The 20,230-nt window shown below is 39.5% G+C and overlaps 1 protein-coding gene across 7 annotated transcripts in view; it reads right to left on the bottom strand.

The window, feature by feature from the left end:
- Positions 1 to 20,230, bottom strand: part of cln3 (CLN3 lysosomal/endosomal transmembrane protein, battenin) — a 71,914-nt gene that overhangs the window by 25,371 nt on the left and 26,313 nt on the right. For 5 of the 7 annotated variants that reach the window (XM_078161688.1, XM_078161687.1, XM_078161689.1 and 2 more), the window contains 11 exons: positions 20,184 to 20,230; positions 19,962 to 20,045; positions 18,559 to 18,638; positions 17,893 to 17,978; positions 13,038 to 13,110; positions 10,686 to 10,829; positions 10,053 to 10,192; positions 7,113 to 7,165; positions 6,961 to 7,029; positions 6,717 to 6,772; positions 6,523 to 6,616 (listed from right to left, as the gene is read on the bottom strand). The exon at positions 20,184 to 20,230 is cut by the window's right edge and continues 50 nt beyond it. In XM_078161688.1, coding sequence (XP_078017814.1) covers positions 6,523 to 6,616; positions 6,717 to 6,772; positions 6,961 to 7,029; positions 7,113 to 7,165; positions 10,053 to 10,192; positions 10,686 to 10,829; positions 13,038 to 13,110; positions 17,893 to 17,978; positions 18,559 to 18,638; positions 19,962 to 20,045; positions 20,184 to 20,230 — 926 coding nt within the window. The remainder of the gene's footprint in view (positions 1 to 6,522; positions 6,617 to 6,716; positions 6,773 to 6,960; positions 7,030 to 7,112; positions 7,166 to 10,052; positions 10,193 to 10,685; positions 10,830 to 13,037; positions 13,111 to 17,892; positions 17,979 to 18,558; positions 18,639 to 19,961; positions 20,046 to 20,183) is intronic. The other 2 variants (XM_078161690.1, XM_078161691.1) reach the window with 1 other exon arrangement.

Here is a 20,230-nt window from a genome sequence, read left to right on the forward strand (position 1 = left end):
CCTCAACAGACAGACCCAGTGGACTGAAGGTGGTATTTAAGTTACCTTGAAACCTGATTCATAAAAGACAGTTCACTAAATAAGACTACACTGATCTGTGTGACATTTTTCTTTAGACATGTTGTGACCTAAGTTTGTTATATGATCTACCCACCTCAATAAGGTATGCTGTTTACTTCATGAAAACGTTACATTTCTATCTGGTTAATATCCTACTAGTTCTCAACTTCATGGATGATTAATATTTCATAGTGTAACTAAATGTAACTTTAAAGCACTTAGCTGTGGAGTCGATCGTTACACTGAATATTTCAACGGGGTAATTGCTAGTGTAGTAGTGTGACTGCCAGCTTTCTCAGTTCAGGTGCCCAGTTAGTTGGCGTTTGTTTAGTGGCTGTTGCCACTCTGTGGGATAATATTTACTATGTTTTTATTTCGTTGATTTATTTCTTTATGTTTGTAACTGTGGGGTCCGGAAAATATGGGTCTCCGCAGTTCTGACTTTTACACATTTGCAGGAGTGTAATCACTTGCCCAGTCTTGTTTGTAAATATGTCTATGTTACATGTTGCTAGCTGGAATATAAATGGCATAAATTGTCCCATTAAACGTTAAATGTGTCTATATTGACTTAATAGACACAAAATAGATGTGGACTTCATTCAAGAGTTGCACCTTAAACCTGCTGATAAACATATTTAGTGAATCGACACTATAGCCCTTTTTAAATAGGAATTGTGCAAATTTGCAGGAAAGCCCAATCAGTCTTCGGTCAGCATTGGCAGTATAAAAACAAAATCGGGGAGTGCAGCGAAATGCCGCCTGCCTACTTTTGTTCATAGAGAATGTGCCTTTTTCGGGGCAATGGGGGGCGTGAGCAAGTAACAAAATGTGTAGCTCGGTGTGTGACGTAAACGGTGACGTGCTCCAAGGGAAGCCGCGGCAGGTCAGTCCTTCGGCGATTCTCTCATAAATTCGCCTGTCCTTCACCGTTGTCGTCATTTGACGGTTAATGGCCTCTTGATTGTGAGGGCCAGGAGGGCGTGCAATTCCTTGTCTCCCCAGTTGTTCATCTTTACAGTCTCTCTCAGGTTTGCGTTTACCTCTTGCTACTAGCTGCTCATTCCTGCTATCAGCTGTTTCCTGTCAGTCCACCGCCAGTGGGTCGCATGTGCGGCGTTATCAACAGCTCCCCCCACAAGTCATCAACATCCTCTCCCGTGGCGGAAGGGCAACTCGTTCTATTTAAACCAAAAAAGTTCTGCCAATGTTTACCCCTATGCAGCGGAAAATTGGGCACCTCCGATCAACTCGCCAATCCGGCTCTGTATGCCTAAACACTCGCAGCTTGCCTGCAAAACGCCCCCATATTCGCGAGAAAATCTGGCAGTGTAAAAGGGGCTTATTATACCGCAGCTGCTGCCGCATTCAACTCCAAAAGCTGAGGCGCCTTGGTGCTGTTGAGATGTAGTATATCTTTAACAATAATTGAAAGCTATGGAAGTGAAGATGGCAGAATTGCATATATTAAAACAAACATTAATGGCCTGAAAGTTGCATTTCTTCGTATATATGCCCCAAACCAGTTTAGTTCAGATTTCTTTGAAATCACTGGGAGGACTCTAAGTAATCTGCTGACATGAATGCCATCCTTGATCTGTAACTGGACAGATCTAGTACACCCTCACAGAACACAATCCATCTACAGTAGCACTCCAAGGGCTGATACATGATTTCAGAGCTATAAATCCTTCTGCAAGACAATACAGTATCTATTCAGATAGACATAAAAGCTATTCAAGGATTGATTACTGTTGGGATTCACAGGACCACAGATGATTTATCATTTGGTAAAATCATCACTGGGCATTTAAAGGCTTTTTCCTCGGCATGCTCTTTGTCTTCAAACAAAGAGAGCTAGGTGACACCCATCTCCACAGGAGGTCTCACCTCACACCTCAGTGAGACACAAGTCTCACAAATTGATTGGACAGGACTTTTACAGTGACATGTGACTCTGTGATGTCACAGGCCTGCAAAGATCTGCTCCCTTCCAACAGATCTCTCTCTCTTGCTCTGGAGCTTCAACAGCTCACACCTCTTTCCGGCTGGACCTGGAACAGCAGAGGCCCAGACCCTTGCTCCATAGCCCAAACCACTAAAGGGAGGGCAACTGATCACAGACTCTCTTGCGAACACAAGGTTTGCAACTAGCTTTCCAGCAACAAGGAACTAAGTGAGTTAGCACCCAGCGTCTAACTCTGCTAAACCCTGAGCGACCAGCTTCCTCGGAGTTTCACCTTTGGAACAAAGGACCCAACAAAGACTGCGCCTGGAACCATCTTCCCAGCCTTCTTCTGCCGGCTAACAAAGCAGTACACCACCAAGTTACTCTTTCTCCCATCCATTCAAGGATCAGTAACGTAACAACTGGGCATAGCTTATCACAGCTTTACAGGCTAAGCAAGACTGTTTAACTTGTTGTATGTGATTTGATGCTGTTTACTGAGTTATTGTTGTGATAGACTGCAGTTAGGTCACTGATTATTTGGCTTCGCCAAAGCTAAGTGTTTAGTTTGCTAATACTGTTCACAAACAGATTCTTGCACACAACTAAACAATCTCTGCACTAATCCTGACCGTTTGCAACACAAATCACATTCACATAGACTCATTAACAAATAGGCTTTCAACAGAGCTACACCCAAACAGGCATCTTTAAGTTCCCGCTTCTTTTCCTTTGTCTTTGTCCCGACCACACGGTCAGACAGACACCTCCCCCGGCTGGAAGCCAGCCTTGATTCAGCCATTTTGGTAGTTCTCTGTTGTCAACCATTTTGTTTTGTAGGCCAAACACCTCTTTGATCACCACACCTGCCTTTGTCTTTCTTTCTCTTCTTTCTCTCTCTCTCACACACACCACACACATATACACACCAAGCTTGTATATAGTTAGTTAGAATTTGTGTGTTTTGGTTTGCTAGTTTGTGAATAAATATAATTCTTTGGAATCATGCCTGCTGTCTGTTTAATGTTGTACAGGAATGAATGAATAGTCAACCTCTGCTGCGTCAAGAACTCCGAAATCCTTCAGGCATTACCGTTAATTTTGGTTGTTGTCATTAATTTAATTATTAATCAAACTCCAAATTAATAGTTCAGCCTATTTTATGAGACTGATATCTTTAACTGGCCATCATTTTTTCCTTTACGGGAATGGTGCTCCACGAGGTGATTTAATGTTAATTAAGTCACATTATTTAACACAATTATTAATTATTAATAATAATTATTAATTATTTGCGATAGCCAATTAAATCCCAAGATATTTGGTGCCTCCGTGTTAAGCCCGAATTTATGTTCCCAACATTTTCGGTGTCGCCGTGTGAGATAAATATATGTTGGCCCCAACAATTACTTACTGGCTTCTATGACTTCATTTTCTCAAATTCACTCTGCCGTTTTTTTCCCTGTTTATCTGACCATAGTGCTATCACCTCACTGCTTACACTAGCAGACACTACTACTAGGGCCAAAAGATGGCACTTTAACACAATGTTACTTAAAAACAATGATTATTGTAGACACTTCAGAAACACTTTTAAAGTTTTTATTTCAGAGAGTTCCAATTCAGTCAAAGATCCTCGGGTTCTGTGCGGTGCAATTAAAGGTTTTATAAGCAATACAACAATTTCCTTTGCTTCGCACCTTAATCGAACAAAACTGGGCAAAACTAACACACTTGAACACGTTTTGCAAAGGTTAGAACATGACCAACAAAAAGATGGTTTTACTGAAGAACGTAAAGGGAAAATTGATTCAGTCAGACTGAACCTTAAGAAGTTACTAAAAATTAGAGCAGAACTCGAAATTCATAGGGTCAGGAGGAATTATTATTTCTATGGATCCAGACCAAGTCGTCTCCTTTCTTTGAGTTTACAGAAATGTGAAAAGTATGTAAATATTATGGCCATTAGCTCAGAGCAGCAGTTAACTTACTTCTCTTAAAGAAATAAATGCAGAGTTCTCTTCATCTTACTCTGAACTTTATATATCTGAAATAACATTAGATAAAGATTAATGTAAATCCTTTCTGAAAGATCTCAATCTCTCATCTCTTACTCAAGAGGATAATGAGCATCTTGGTGAACCAATCACTCTGACTGAATTAAAGAATGCTATAGCACGGATGAAAAAAAGGCAAATCTCCAGGATGGGACAAGATCCCCCCAGAATTTTATCTTGCCTTTTGGGATGAGCTTGGACATTACCTTTCAGCTATGATCCATAGAGCCATCGATGTAGGTGCCTTTTTTAATTACATGAATACTTTAATTGCTGTACTGCCCAAACCTAACAAAGACACAACTAAATATAGTAATTACAGGCCATTATCCATCCTTAAATAATTAATAATCTATGAAAAACTCATTAATTAATAAATAATTAAATTCTTTGCACGGATCTTCGCCTCCCGCTTACAACCCCATATAACAAAATTAATTTATTACGATCAGACAGGTTTCATGAAATCACGGCTCGCTTCTGATAATGTTCGCCGACTACTCCACATAATTCATAATGCTAAAGATATTGCTTCTCCTTGCGCAGTGTTGAGCCTTCATGCTGAAAAAGCCTTTGATAGGCTAGAATGGGAATACTTAAGGGAGACCCTGCAACATTTTCACTTGGGTCCCAATTTCATTAAATCAATACAATTATTATATAGTAACCCAACTGCAATGATAAACACTAAACAGCATTATATCAACCAAAATTGCCTTATCACAGTCCTGAAGACAAGGTTGCCCTTTAAGCCCTTACTTATTTGCTGTCACTGGAGCCCCGCTCTCAGAAAATTCGGCAACACCCATCTATCACCCCCATCACTTTCAATAACACCACTCATTCCATATTGCTGTATGCTGACGACATACTCTTATATTTTGATAGGGGACCCGCGTAAGTACCTCATATTTGAGATACTTTTGGGGAATTTAGTTCTCTATCTGGGTATAAAATCAATTGGACAAAATCAGCACTTTTCCCATTAAATTCAAAATTGAATCCCAGTGCATTACCCCAGCATAGTGTTGCACGGTATACCGGTACTAAAATAGTACCACGGTACTAGAGTATTCCAAATGGTACTATACTTCATTCGGAAAATACCGGTACTTTGAAACTGATTTAATTCATTAATTTAGTTAATTTATTTTACTCAATTATGCACACAAACACCTTTCTTGTTCCTAGTGGAGCACAGATTGCGCAAGTGGTGTGTATGACAACACCTGTATCAACATTCACAGCTGGCGCACGTGAAAAAAGACGAGAAAGTCTGCCTCACAAAGGGAGACAACACGAGACAACACAAACTTGGTGGAACATTTGAGTTACCAAACAGTGACGTCCGTACCGAGGTACTTACTGAACCATGATTTTTTTTTTTGGTACCGTTACACCCCTACTATTTATAGTTCTAAAGGTTTGTATCCAAAAGGACTTTTCCTTAGGAAAAGTACCGAAGAGTATCGCAAAATAATCGAAATTCATATTGGTATTGGTACCGAAACAAAGATTTTGGTATCGTGACAACACTACCCCAGCATATCCCTATTGTCAATCAATTTAAGTACTTGGGGATAGATATTTTCCCTTCATTGGCTAGTATTGTTTATAAAAACTTTAAAGGAATCTATAACAAAACTGAATCATGGAGCACTGAAGGAGTTCACACATTTGCAGATATTCATGATGAGAACGGGCTCCGCAATTTTAACAATTTAAGACTAACTGTCCACCCATAACCACCCATTCCTTGCACTCCATTTTGGTCAACAGAGGATAAAAAAGAGGTGTCGTCACCCAACTATATTCACTCTTCCTGAGTGCTTCCTATAAAGCTCTTTCCATTACACAAGTATGGACTGAGCACCTGAAACACTACACTGGAGAGGTTTTGACTGACTGGGAGAGGATATGGTCCTCAATTGTCATTGTCTCCAAAAACCTAGATCACCAACATATTCACTTCAGTTTTATTCATAGGACTTACCTCACACCGAGAAAGGCTTATCTCATGGAACAGTTATCATCCCCAGACTGCACTTTGTGCACAGAAGGACTCACAGGTTCCTACATGCATACGTACTGGGAATGCACCACAGGTCTATTGTTCTCTTTTGTTGTTTGTTTTTATTTTATTTCATGTACATGTTGTACTGCTTTTTGTTATCATGAAGCAAAATACAATAAAAAGTTGATCCAAAAAAAAAAAAAAAGAGCAAGTTAGCTGTTCGGAGGCATGCAGACTGCCATCTACTGTATGTCATACACTGACTATAGGCAAGTACCCCATACAGCTCCACTTAAAAAAATCCAAACTAACTGTTGTGGGTTGGGTTGCAGAGCTGGTGATGATGATGATAGGTGTATGTGTGGTTCCATAGAAACAAAATAAAAAGACATACAAAATGGTGTTTCATCCAAAACAACCATTTTCTGCCGACTATATCTCACCTGCAGCAAAGAGAGAGCCCACAGTTTCCTGATCTTCACACAGCACAGGGAGGATCGAGACACCAACACACCAACTTGGTACAGTGTCTGGTACCTGAGCACACACAAACTAATTACTAAATTGAAGCCTAAATTCTCAGATAATTTAAATAAAGTGATTCCTTCAGAATTATACTCTAATGAGTTTAACTGACCAGCGATACTGCTCTGCATGGGACAGGAAAACTTCGGGGAAATACAGTAGTTCCATCTGAATAAGAAAATGTCTACATTATTTTGGGCTCAATATTATGACAAAACTTGTTATACTTTTAAATATCTAAATATTTTTTCAATATATTACATCTCATTACAACTACACAGCCACAACGGAATTGGGTTTGGCTTAACACCATGCAGTAACATAAGTGTGATGCCAGAGGGCACCAGAGTACTTACCAAGCCCTGGTTGATGAAGTACTCGGCAAAGTATACCAATCCCAGAGGAAACACAAACTTCAGCAAGCCCTGCTCACAGGAATCAAGTACAGTTAAGTTAAGTGTAACCACACAAATACCCAAATTTAAAGCGAAGACAAGAGTGCACTTACTTTGATGACATGAAGTTTCTCTGTTAAGTTGAGTGTGCTGGTGGTCCTGTCCTCTGTTATATTGAGGGGAGGAGAACAAGGCTTGTGTAGTTATTCAGTAACATACGGCACTACTTTCAGTTCATTCAAATAAACAGTGTAGTGCAGTGCCTGTGTATCAAATGACAAATGGGGGGCAGTGCCTCATTTGCACAGAATATGACACTCATTGACCTCAAGGTGATGCTGTAGCAATCATGTTTACATTTTTGCAATTATCTCAAAAAGGCTTGGTTAAGAGGCAAAAATCTTTCATGGTTTCATTCTTTCAATTCATCTGCATCTTATTTTGAGAACTCATCAGAAACTGTTGGGCTAATCATCCCGAAGCTTTGCCCCAATCATCTATGGACATCAATGATCTAAAGCAGTGGTTCGCACCCCAAAAGTGGGTCACGGATCCATTCTGAATGGACCACAAGTGACTCACAAACATGTCAAGTTTGTAAAAAAACACACTTTATTTTGAAGCACAGTTTTTCTTTTTTTTTTTAAAATTGTGTAGAGTAAGTGAAAACAGGTGTAGATATATATAAACAGTTAAGAAAGAAGATTACATAAAGTGAGAAAGAGTCATAAGATAAAAATAAAGAGCAACTAAATACATCAGAACAAAATAAAACAATATAAAACAAACAAGGAGTAGAGCACAGGCTGAAAGTGATGGGGGTGCAGGCGAAAACAAGTATACTGCAAAGTGTGTTCGTGTGTGTGTGTGTGTGTGTGTGTGTGTGCATGCGCATCGGGGCCTAACTCCGCCGTGCGCGATACAGAGAGCAGAGGAGAATTGTAAAGGCACGACCATGTAGAGACAGAAATGACATGCCGTCGTGTGAACAATATAAGTCATCACGTTATAAGGTGAAACGTTTCACCGTATAACACGATAAATAGTATAATGTTATGTTATTATATGAAGCGTCTGTTGTGCAAAATAATATAACTTTATTTAATGAAGAGATAAGACAGAGCCCTCTCCTCTTATATGCTTTACTCACAAGTGTGTGAATTGACCTGGTTATGAAGCGTCCCTAGCGCCAAATAATATATAATATAATAAAGAGCTAAGACGAAAAAAATAAAATAAATCAGCAGCGTGGTGCACCGCTGCTAGTTGCATATAGGGGAAATACTGAAAGAGATGGTGGTTTCACTGAGCAAATGCCTATTTTCAGCACATTTTATGCTGTTGCATTCAAAGCAATATCAGCCTAATAATTCCAGAATGATTAATTCTCCCCAAGTAGAGCTACTGAAGTCCTCTGGTGGAAAATAATGCACCCTTAAAAAAATATATAAATTGTAATATATATTGCTGGGGGCTAAAAAACGCAATGTCAATTTATCCCAATATTGTGCAGCCTTATTAACTACACACCCATTTGTCTTGTATATCTAACATATGGAAGAGGAAAATTAAATAAAATAAATAAATTACAAAAAATTAAATAAGGGGAAAAAAAGAAGAAAATAAATAAGTGACAGTGAATTTCTGGCACAGAGCTTTTATTTTGAAGTGCCATTTCTTGCTGTAGATTGAGTGACTAATGGACAGCTACTTGAAAAAAAACAGCAAACTAGCTCAATGGCATGGCCAAAAGCAAGTATGATGCTAAATATATAAAACTGCATGGACCTTGACCTAATGACTGGACCCCGTGGCTGGACCAGTTGGGAACCACTGATCTAAAGAGATCACCTCACTGCAACCTATACTTAATTCAGAAGTCCGTCACTCTGTGCTAAATCAATTAACATTGATATCTCCACAAGTCTTCATTCAAATGCAGCCAAAACTGACACAGACATTTACTGGATACTAGATATCTGAAACAGACTACTTAAATAGTGTTCAGATCAGTTTAATGGTGAGTCCACAGTGATATTCAATATCTTACTGGAACTTGTGATGTGTGCACATTTTCTATTTCATCACATTTTTAACCAAATGTCACCAAAATATTTGGCAATATACCCAATACCAGCAGAATGATGTGAGATTTTGGGCCGGACAGCATCCCTGGCCTTGTCCTGGAGGCCTGCGCCAATCAAGACTGTCCCCACCGGCTTTGAACAATATACCAAACCTGGCACCCTTGCTGTGCTAAAAAGGCTTCAGGAAGCTGCACACAGTCACTGTACCCAGAAGTGTGCATCCACCATGCATCCCCCCTAAAACTATGATTGCCAATGTCAAGGAATAGTCCAAACCCTTGTTTGTCGTCTGACTTAGTGGCCAAGCTAAGCACATGGAATGGAAGCGGGGAAAAACTGTTAGCCTTGCTATATCAAAAACAGAAAAAAAATCACCTTTTAACAACCTCAAAGCTATCTTACTGACAAGCTGAGCAAAACATGTAAATATCAGTTTGTAGCTATCAGTTTTCTTTGCTACATAGAGTGGATAACATCTTACATATATCAGCTTCCCCACACAGATCCACCCACACACCAATTGCTTTATCACTTCCAATGCAGACATCCGTAAAGAATGACACACAACATCCTCCAACTAATCCAAGATAAAAAAGACTGGGGCCATGAGGTTATCTGACTTACATTTCACCACGTTTTCACAAATGTAATGACTCATTTAGAATGAAACTAAAACTATGTTTTATCACCTTAAAAGCAAAATTCAGATCTTTTTTCCTCACAAAACTGACACATGCCTTCATCTGATTAGATCACAGCAATACACTGCTACTAGGCCTTTCAAATGAATGTATAGCACAAGGACAGCTGATGTTAGAACTCACCCCTCACCAAGCAACAAAACAATATATTCATGCATTTCTAAAAGTCCTGCTTTCACTGGATGGGTTTTATGTCAAATTATTTTCAATCATACTAATTTCTTATGTTTTGTTTTTGTTTATAGTGTGGGTTTGTGATGTGTACCTGGGGTTGATTTCTCCTGCTCCTCTTCTTCTGATCCATCCATCAGCTGCTGTCTCTCCTCTGAGCCCACAGCTGTATATTCTGTATCCCTGCTTTTCCACTGAGGTAATGAACGTGGAAGAACCAGCAGGAAAAAATAGCTGGTGGTGGTGTTTGGACAAGCAAAACTTTTGAGAAGAATCATGTCATTTGAACTTTGAGTAAAATAAGAGAAAGATGAACAGAGAAAAAAAGCTAAGACACAAATGCAAGGACTAAAAGCAGGTCAGGTTAACTTGACTGTGTAATCCAAAATTATTGTCAACAAAGTAATATAGTAAACAATAACAGATTCAAAGACAGTAGCCACTCTTTGGACTTTTTAAATCCCGTTTCTGTTTTCTGTTTCTTTCTGTTCTGTAAAAGAAATGTGAAAAGGTGCAATAAGCATTAACTTTAAGTGTACAGTGTGAGATGTGTGACATGCATACACAACAATCTGTCTATACTTGGTCTGCACACAAAGGGACAGGTCAAAATTACGAAACGTAGATATAATCGGACCATATTTGTTATTGTCTGTTGCAAGTGTCAAATCCTCATCAGTTGTCGATTGACATAACTTTTTTCTTATCTTTTCTCTTTGTCACTTACCAAATCAACATTGCAAATGGGACCACCAGCATGATGCGAAGCGTTATTTGGGGAGACAGGCCAACTTGGGTGAGGCCTGAGTATAGGAGGGCTCCAGCAACACCAGCACCACCAGTACCTGAGCCCCAACCTGCCAGTACATCCCTGAGTCAACAAAACACTGATTACAATCCAAACTAAATATCTTTATAAGACATACTGCAGTGTATTCAATTGCAGTTACAATATATATGCATACACATGATTTGTTACACCATCAGCAGCTACCAGACTTTATTACTGACAATCTTCCAATTTTCAACTGGTTCATGACATGACATGAGGTATTCAAATCATCTTTCAGAAACTTGAAGCTTGTGTGTGTATGTGTGTGTGTGTGTGTGTGTGTGCGTGCGTGCATGTGTATGTGTATGGTCACATTGTTGTCACATGGCATTGTGGTTGCAAAGAGGAAGTACATCTTCCCTTAAGTTTTATCTAATGCCTAGTATGCACTTCTTGACCTTAGCCTTGACTTTCCATTTGCCATTTGCCAAGCCCCAGATTTAGAGCAATTTCAAAATTCCAGACTTGTGTTAACTCAAATTTTCAGACTTTTTGTAAGATTTTTTAGACTATCATTGACATCTGAGTACAAATAGCTAGATGCTCATTGTGTAAATAAACGGTTTTGAAATCCAACTGTTAACATCTTTGTTACATTCTGACTATGTCTACTATTATCTTACTTACTAATCTTACTAAATTATTGCCAGAAGATTTTAGGTAGGTACAGAAGCTCAAACAAAACACCAAAATTTTATTTTTGACTCTTGTGATGAGAATTCTATGACAAGAAAACAGTGCTTTTGTACTTGCATATGGCTTAGACAACAAAATGCTAACAATAATTATCTTGATATAATTTTCTTCCCTAGAGATAAAATAATTACTTTAGTATGAATGTTTTTGACCCCCAGATAACACTGCAACGCTGCTCCACAATTGAATTCGCCACACAACGTTCACTACAGTAGCTGTGCAGGTGACTCATCTAATGCTAATGGTAAGTTAGCATGATAACGGGACAAACTAACCAACTATTTCATTACAATGAAATGACATAATGTGACTAGAAGTAACATGAGTCAAACTTTCATACATTTCCTCAGTCATAAACATGACTTCTGCCTCAGTCACATCAGACAGATTTGGTCGGCAATAAATGGCCCCATGTTAATTACCAACTTTTTTTTGTTATTGTTTTCATTGAGAAACAGCAGAAATTACATACTGTGGGTGTACAGAAAACACTGACCACAGTTGTGATTTTTGTTTTGTGTATTTACTGTTTACATTGTCAGCTAAACACTTATAAAATGTTTTATACCATCTGCACAAAGTTTGACATGCTGTAAACCAGACATAAGATTTCGTTGTCTGTTTATTGTTTTATTTATTGACATTATTTTGATTCTACCTTAGAACTGTTCTGCCGTTTGGCAAATGTTGTAATGTTCTGACAATAAAGCCCATTTTCCACTGCACAAAAAAAGAGCTAACACCCGCTAACATCTGGCTTTTGATGTAATGGGAAAGGTTACAATCAGCATTCACACCCAGGTCAAATGAATCTGCAGTAGCCACTGGTATTTTTTGGCTCCAGCATAGATGGAAACACAACATCCATGTGAACGCACTAATTTCAGTCCCTAAACTGGCAAGATACAATAACACGCTGCAACAAGATACCGTCCGTCTCCACCCAAACAGCTCAAACATTGATTCAATTTAGTGTGCACTGAGTTTAAAAAAGAAAGTGAATAAGTAAGAAATATGGTGGAAAAGGGGTATTTATAATAGTTTAAACCACAGTAAACCATTTCATTTCTTCAACTTCCAGTCAGGGGAAAAAAATCAGCCTTTAAACTTAAAAGAATTAATCATTTGACTTTTTTGGTATGATTATTATCAATATTGACTAATATGAAAAAATTTATTGTGCTAACATTTTTTTTATCCACATCCTTTTCCATGTCATTTCTTGCAAGTGTAGTCATCACAAGAAGTGGTTTGGAGCCAGACATACTCATCAGGGATTTCTTCTGGTCAAAGGTCTTGTCTGACGCCTTGTCACCGGTCAGCCATGTTATATGAAAATCACAACTTCAAGACTCCCGATCACAAGACGGCAAGTTGTGCAGTTTAACTAGTGAAGCGATTTGACAGCTGACATAATAATATGCAGCAATGTATAAAGCTGTTTGCTATCAACAGACTATACCTTACACTTCAGGTACAGTCATTCGCTGGCATTGTATCTGTACTTGCATTAACTAGAGATAGTCATGTGAGGTTGGTATGGGTGTTTACCTGCTGAAGTAGACAGTGAGAGAAAGGAAGGACAGTTCTCCCAAACCAGAGCTGATACTGGCATAGATCACTCCTAGAAACACAGTGATAGAGAGGGAGGGACAGAGATGCCTTAAACATGCTGATGAATACCAGAAAAGTAATAAACACAGGGGGGTTATATCTTAGTACTGCCAACCATGTTTTTTAAATAGCTATATAACAGCCTAAATTTAAAGAGCAATGAAATATTTCAAAATAAATAACTTGAAATAAGCTAATTAAAGAAGTAGTCTATTGAACAGAGTGACTATTAACAGTTTAAGTGACAGAGCATAGGAGGGAAAAGACTCTGCACCAAACATCACCCCATATATCAGTTGTCGCACAGCCACCTGTCAGCAGTCGTCTGGTTGTTTACACCACAGCTTATTTTTAAACAAAATGTAATAAAACCTGTGAATACACATACTCTACTGGTCAGCGAGAGATTCTGCTCCTCTGCTCTGTTCTAAACACATATAGAGCTCTGTTTTTGTCTGTTTGTGTGTGTGCGTGTGTGTATGTGTGCGCACGTGTGTGAGCTGGTCTCGCTCTCTGTTTAGACACAACTGGCAAATATATTCCACATATTTGCCAGTTGTGTCTAAACAGAGAGGGGTGTATAATCATAACCAGATCATTGTTTCTTCTCAATATATTTCTTTATATCCTCCATTAAAGATAATCAGTGTGTTTTCATGACAGATAACGTTGCAACTTGCAAAAAGAAACAGACCAGACACCAGAGCTATTGCTTCAGATCAGAGAGCCAGCCGTGGAGCTCAGGGCTGAGACTAATGACTGCCGAACTCAGGGCCAGCTTGGTGAACCACAAAGCCCACTATCCACCGTCGAACTCACGGTGGTGGAGCGAAGCCTAGGGGTTGCTTGGGTTCGGCCCACTTGACATGCTGCTGTGTTGTGCTATGGCCTATTCATGGGCTGGAATTTGTTATTTACGTGACAACGCCTGAACGCAACACAGGCTCCGCTCCAATTAAGTGTGTGTACACTGCCGTGCTGCCTTCTTTTGATGGTCATTTACACACTGTCCATAACAATAACTATAGCACTATTCGGACGGGATTAGTTTTACATGGGTACGTGGGGTAATGTCACTTTACCACAGGACGTCAGTAATATTAATAGCCGATTCGCACAGGATAAGAAATATCAGTAAAACTACCACAAGTGGGAGGGGTAAATCCATTCACGCACCGCAGTACCCTCCTGCCGTCATGTGCGTATGATTGGACTGTCAAAAGCACCATGAAATTGAGTTCTAATAATATTAGAATTTATTATTAGTCGTAGTAGTATTAGTATTAGTATTATTATTATTTATTATTATTTTTTTTTTACAAAAAACCCCCCACAAAAAATAACTGCTTATTGCTGACGCAATATGAACGTGACACTCGGATGAAAACACCCGTTCTGACCTCACTGAAGTGCCAGGTACGATCAACTTCTGCCTCGCTATCTGAGCAATGTTTGGATACTTCAGTGCGTAGTTCTCCACCACAAGAGTGGAGTGGTGTCTCATTCTGGTAACGTTTCATCTCTTCTTCAAAAAGGGTAGGCTGGGAGGCAGCAGGTGCAACACTCTCCCTGTATGTCTCCCCGAACAGGTCACACATCGCGGACAGCGCAGTGGGTGGTGTTGGCGCAGCAGGCTCCTCCGTCGGCGCCTCTCCCTCCCGCTGCGTCCCGAACGGGATTCGCCGTGATATACAACATTATTGATAGTATTAATTAATTATTAATGATATTCGAATTATCAAATTTAGGTTCGAACTTATAAAAAATTATATATATTCAAATATATTTCTAACTTCGATTTTTTTTTTTGACAGCCCTAACACACATATTTACTGCTGGTCTATTCGCACGGGATTAGTATTACCTGAGGTAATTGTCCTGGACCCTTTTACAGAAGGTAAAAGTCGCGGTAATCTTTACTGACATCGTGCGGTAATGATTACTGACATGGCACATTCGGACTAAAATCTCTGGTAATTATTACTTTACCCCACATACCTATGTAAAACTAATCCCGTCCGGATAGGGCTTAAGTCAGATAACAAACTGCATCAGGCTCGGGTTGGGTTCGCCCGTGTAATATAATGGTAGGAAAAACACTGCTATCTCTTGTCTGTTCTACCAGGAGACCCGCAGTGTGTTGGAGATCTTCCTGGAGAACGTGATCCCTGATGCTGTCACCTAACTACAACAAGCACGCTAAGAGGAAGACTGTGACCACTGTGGATGTGTGATGGTAATTAATATCCGGAAATCTGCATAATACAAGTCAGTGTTTGTCCGATGGGGCGCCCCCCTGATATAATGGTACGGGACTTGTGGTATTTGTGATACCAGCAAAAACTTGGCATATGCCAGCTAAACTCTGAATAGCTGAATCATTTATATGGCATTAGTAGATCTCATCATGTTATGTCCTCTTGCCATTTAATACAAAACTACTCAGCAGTGCCTCATTTGTTTTTAGAATTTAATCATTTCCTGAAAATGATGCCAGTTGACTTACTGGTGAACTGTACTAAACTGCAGCTGAAATGCTTAGGCAATGGACAATTTTACACTTTAGTGAAAGATAAAATTGTGCTCTACTCTATTATTTCAATATATGCCATCAATACAGTTAAAAGTTTCTCTTAAGGCTTCAACACTATAACCGGACCTTTTAACTAAAAAATCCAAACCATGAAGCCATCTATCAAAATCAGAACCATTTCCCAAAACTCTAAATACTAATCACTTCTCTTTTTCTGCAAAACATACAAAAGTGGCCAAATAAATCATTCATTGCAGTGTGTTCATTCAGCAAACACATACTTTTAATATGATTAACTCAAGTCATCACAACCTCAACTCAAACCGCATACTTTTCTCCAGGTGCAAACACTTGAAATTGTTAACATGCCACTCAGAACTGCACAGGTCAATAAAAAGGGCCTTGATGCATGTCCATGTGCTTAAGAACAATGGATCCAATGTCAAGTTAAGTTAATTTTATCTATATAGCCTAATATCACAAAACACAATTTGCCTCAGGAGGGCATCATATTCTGTGCAGCATGCGACACCCTCTGTCCTTATACTATCACACCTGATATGAGAGAACCGTTCCAAAAAACCCTTTACAGTAACGGGGAAAAAAAGGGGAGAAACCTTAGGAAGAGTAACTTAGGAGGGGGTCCCTCTCCCAGGATGGAGAGACGTGCAATAGATATCACATGTACAGAAAGACAACCCATAGAACATATGTGCAATGCCAAATTTGCAAGACAATAGAGAGAAAGAGGAAGACAACAACAACGAAAGACAAATAATCTCGGACATCATTCCACTGTATTTCATCATGCATTCATACATGGAAGAACTATGAGAGAAGCTGGACAGCCAGTACAACCCAACCTTTGTTGTTACTGTGGTATATGTTATGTAATGCATATCGCCTGGAACTTCACTCTCAGTGACGTTTTTAACCACAGTGATGTATAACCAAGCAGTAACCCAGAGGCAGCCATCTGTTGGAGGGGAGCAGACTTCTCACAGCATAGCAAGAGACTGCCCTCATGAATAATACAATAACAATAATGCCATCTGTCTCAGTGGAAATTCAAATGCGCATAGTTAAAGACCAGGTAGTGTTCCAATGAACTGACAGCATCAGCATTTCCACCAATGGTGGATACCTGTGGTGATGTGACTGTGGAGTCTATGCAGGGCTGAATAAGGCACTCAAGGGATTTTTCCCACGCTGCCTGGAAAGACCAAACGTTTGATGCTGTTGAGACAACATGGCCTGACCCAGACCCGAGACCAGATTGTTTGAGCACTGATGCTGATGCTGAGGAATACATTTGCTGTATTTGGAATTAAAGCTTCTCTTTATTGTTACATGTTTCGTAAGTGTGACACTGCAAAGGTCAGCAGCATACAGTAGTACACCCTACTTCACTGTAAGAGCTATACAGATTATTATCATCATATCACTATCATCATCTGCTCAGCAGGCTCTGGTGCTTCTCTTATTCACTTCTACCTAGATAATCACAGAATTAGTGGAGCACTTTCCTTTCTATTGAGCAGTGGATTGAGATTTTGGACACTTTATCTATCATCTTCCTTTTGCATCATCACTGACAGTTGAAATGTCGCACAGCTGTTATTTTTGTATACATAGAGAGTCGGAGCAACAGGGTTGTAAAAAGGGGCCAAGGGGGTCATTTTTGACCCAAAACCTTCTTGAGGGTAATGTGGCTCTGTTGTAGCAGGGGCCTGGGCTCACAGGGTCATATCAGGGGTAGCCCTGCAGGACCCCATGAGTAATGTGATACATTTCTGCTGGCTGCATCATTATGAGATAGAGAAAAGTTGTGATGTTATCCTTTAAGCTGTACTGGACTCTGACCTCTGTTGTGCTGAGAAGGAGAACAAGGACCTTGATATTAAACATATAAGTAGCAGTCAGTGGTCTAACTGACTGCTTACATTCATTTGCCTCCTTCTCTTAAACTCCTCTCCTACAGAATTTACATACATTTACAAACTTGAACTTCAATATCAGTTCACTGATACACAGTGTTGGCATGGTGACAAATATTTGGTGCAGCACGTCATGATAAGACTAAAATGGTATCATATTTCTGTGTAAAAACCACAGCTGCACCCATTCCGATAAGATAACAGGAAATATATCAAGCTTTATCTAATATGCATGATCAGGATTCTTGACAGTTTCACCACCAATAATGATAAGAGCTATAACTAAAATTAATAAGAGCTCTGTAAAAAACGGCAGCTTTACCTAGAATGCTCATCCACACAGCTGAGGAGAAGGACACAACGAGGAAACTTGTTGCTGCCATGATGGCACAGATCAATACTCGGATACTAGAAAAAAAGAATTAGGCAGTAAATGCACAATATTCATGAAGAACGTCCAATGACAGACTGCGCTGTAAACAAGTCACAACAAGACAACCAGTCTGTGTTTACTGTCAATAAAAATTCAATAAAATCTGGCCAGTGAATGAAATAATACCCATAACACGGATTACACTGGCTATACTATAATGGTAACCATCAATGAAACTGAAAAACTGCACATTTTTCAAAATAACAGACCACTAGAGAAGGGAAGCATTGTGGAGACACAGAAACATGTTACCAGTACCAAGCGAAGTGTTGCGTTTCATTGACTGTTAGTAGAAGTGACTGGAAAGAACTAGTGAATGGAATGTATATGATGGTAAATGTATCAAGACAACAGGTAAACATAAAACAAGTGTTGAGCTTGCATTAACCAGAGAGCAGGGGACATGAAGCCCTGGCACTGGACACTATTTGAAAAATTTGCTGTAACAAAAAGTCAAATGAGGCACCAAAGTAAGCACCACATTCACACGTGGTTAAAAATGTTTCTGCATAAAGCACAACATGATGGGATGTCTGGTGCTAATGATTATCTTACCTATAAGGCAGTTTGTGGATCACAAAGGGAGCAGACAACTTGATGACAAGTGTTGGGAGGATGTCAGCTAACAGCACTGCCTGGTGAGAAAAGCATGAGAGTCCTCTTTAAAATCATTAGTGTTGATATGCCGAACATACTGAGGGAAATTATGTTAGAAGATTTCCGTGGAATATATTTTCTAATTGTGCAAAGCAGTGGCTTCCAATGCTATTGTGGTGGCAATATATAAAGAACATAAAACATAACATAAAAAACATTCTAAAAAGCAGCCATTATTGCTAAATGAGGACTGAGGATATCCTGTGAAAATACACACAACTAGGGCTGGGCAATATCGCAAAAAATATTATACGATCATTTTCCCCGTATTGACCGATATCAATATTTATCACGATATATAATTTTATAATGCTGTAAGTTTGAAAAGTATCCTCAAAATGTATGACACCTGAAGAAACCAAATGATTTTCCAGCTTTCCATGGCACTCGTCCTCAAGCTGGGGCAGAGCAGTTTGAGAAAAATGTTTCCTGACTGGGATCTCGTACCTGCAGTCTCGCACTTTAAATAATTTCTTGAACCTGTCTTTATCCACGGTACTCATGGGCATCATGTCCTTTTCGTTTGCTTCTCATACAGGGTTACAGCAACAAAAGAGGACACTACTGACTGCTGATTTGGTGCAGCCCCGCTAGTGCTGCCTACAGCAGCAGAAGTGCTAGGCCATTTGGTAGCACTTGTTGGTGGACTTACTGAGTTGTGGCCCGGATTTTCATGCTCTTGGTGCAGTCGCTGGGATGCCCCTTTTTCAGATGAGGGGAAAGATTTGTTGTGTTTCCCGTCCTGGTTGGCATCAACCGACGACATATTTTGCAGACCATCTTCATCCGTGTGTCGTCACCTTTCAAGTAGTCAAGCCACTTCAAATTACTGATGTTGTGTTTTTATTCATAATTTTGTCCATTTTTTTTAATGGTAATGCAAGCGCTTCCGCAGCGTAACCACCGCTTTGCTCCCCACTTCCACTCATTTTCCCCTCTTTTCGTTATGTCCATGCTACTTTCAATTCCTCCTCACCTCGGCACATTCACTTCAGCACAAACTTTGCAGTGAAAAATGGCTGCATACAATGACGCGCATCCCCAACATTGAAGACTGACTGACAGCTGTCTGTTACATTCTGCTGCATGACACGCTGTTTGGATCCATCTAGGTCTATCCATATAGAGTAAAAATGACGATAGTTTATCATCGTCATCTACATATTTTATTGCAATACCGTTTCGAGATTGTTTTATGGCCCAGCCCTACGCACAACATCTCTCTTGTGAGAAACTAACAATTCCCTGTCAATATCAGACTGGTTAAGGTTATTCCCTGTTGCATGATAAAAACTATTTACCGCAGTGGAGACAGGACTGCAGTCATAGCGACTACTGTTGCTGCTGTTCCCACCTTGGAAATCCACGGCTGATGAGGCTGAAGTCTACATATAAAAAAAGAAAAGGGTAAGAGTGAATAATTTGCTTTCTTTACATGTATACAGACTTTAAAGCTTCAAGCCATTAGCAATAACAAAGGTCACTGTAATACTAAATATTTAAATAAAAAATTGCCTTCTTACAGGTGCTGTGGAGTTTTCTGACTCTTGTTTTTTGAGGATGTCATGGG

The sequence above is a fragment of the Epinephelus lanceolatus genome, chromosome 18 (assembly GCF_041903045.1).
Source record: "Epinephelus lanceolatus isolate andai-2023 chromosome 18, ASM4190304v1, whole genome shotgun sequence".
In the NCBI taxonomy this organism is placed as follows: domain Eukaryota; kingdom Metazoa; phylum Chordata; class Actinopteri; order Perciformes; family Serranidae; genus Epinephelus; species Epinephelus lanceolatus.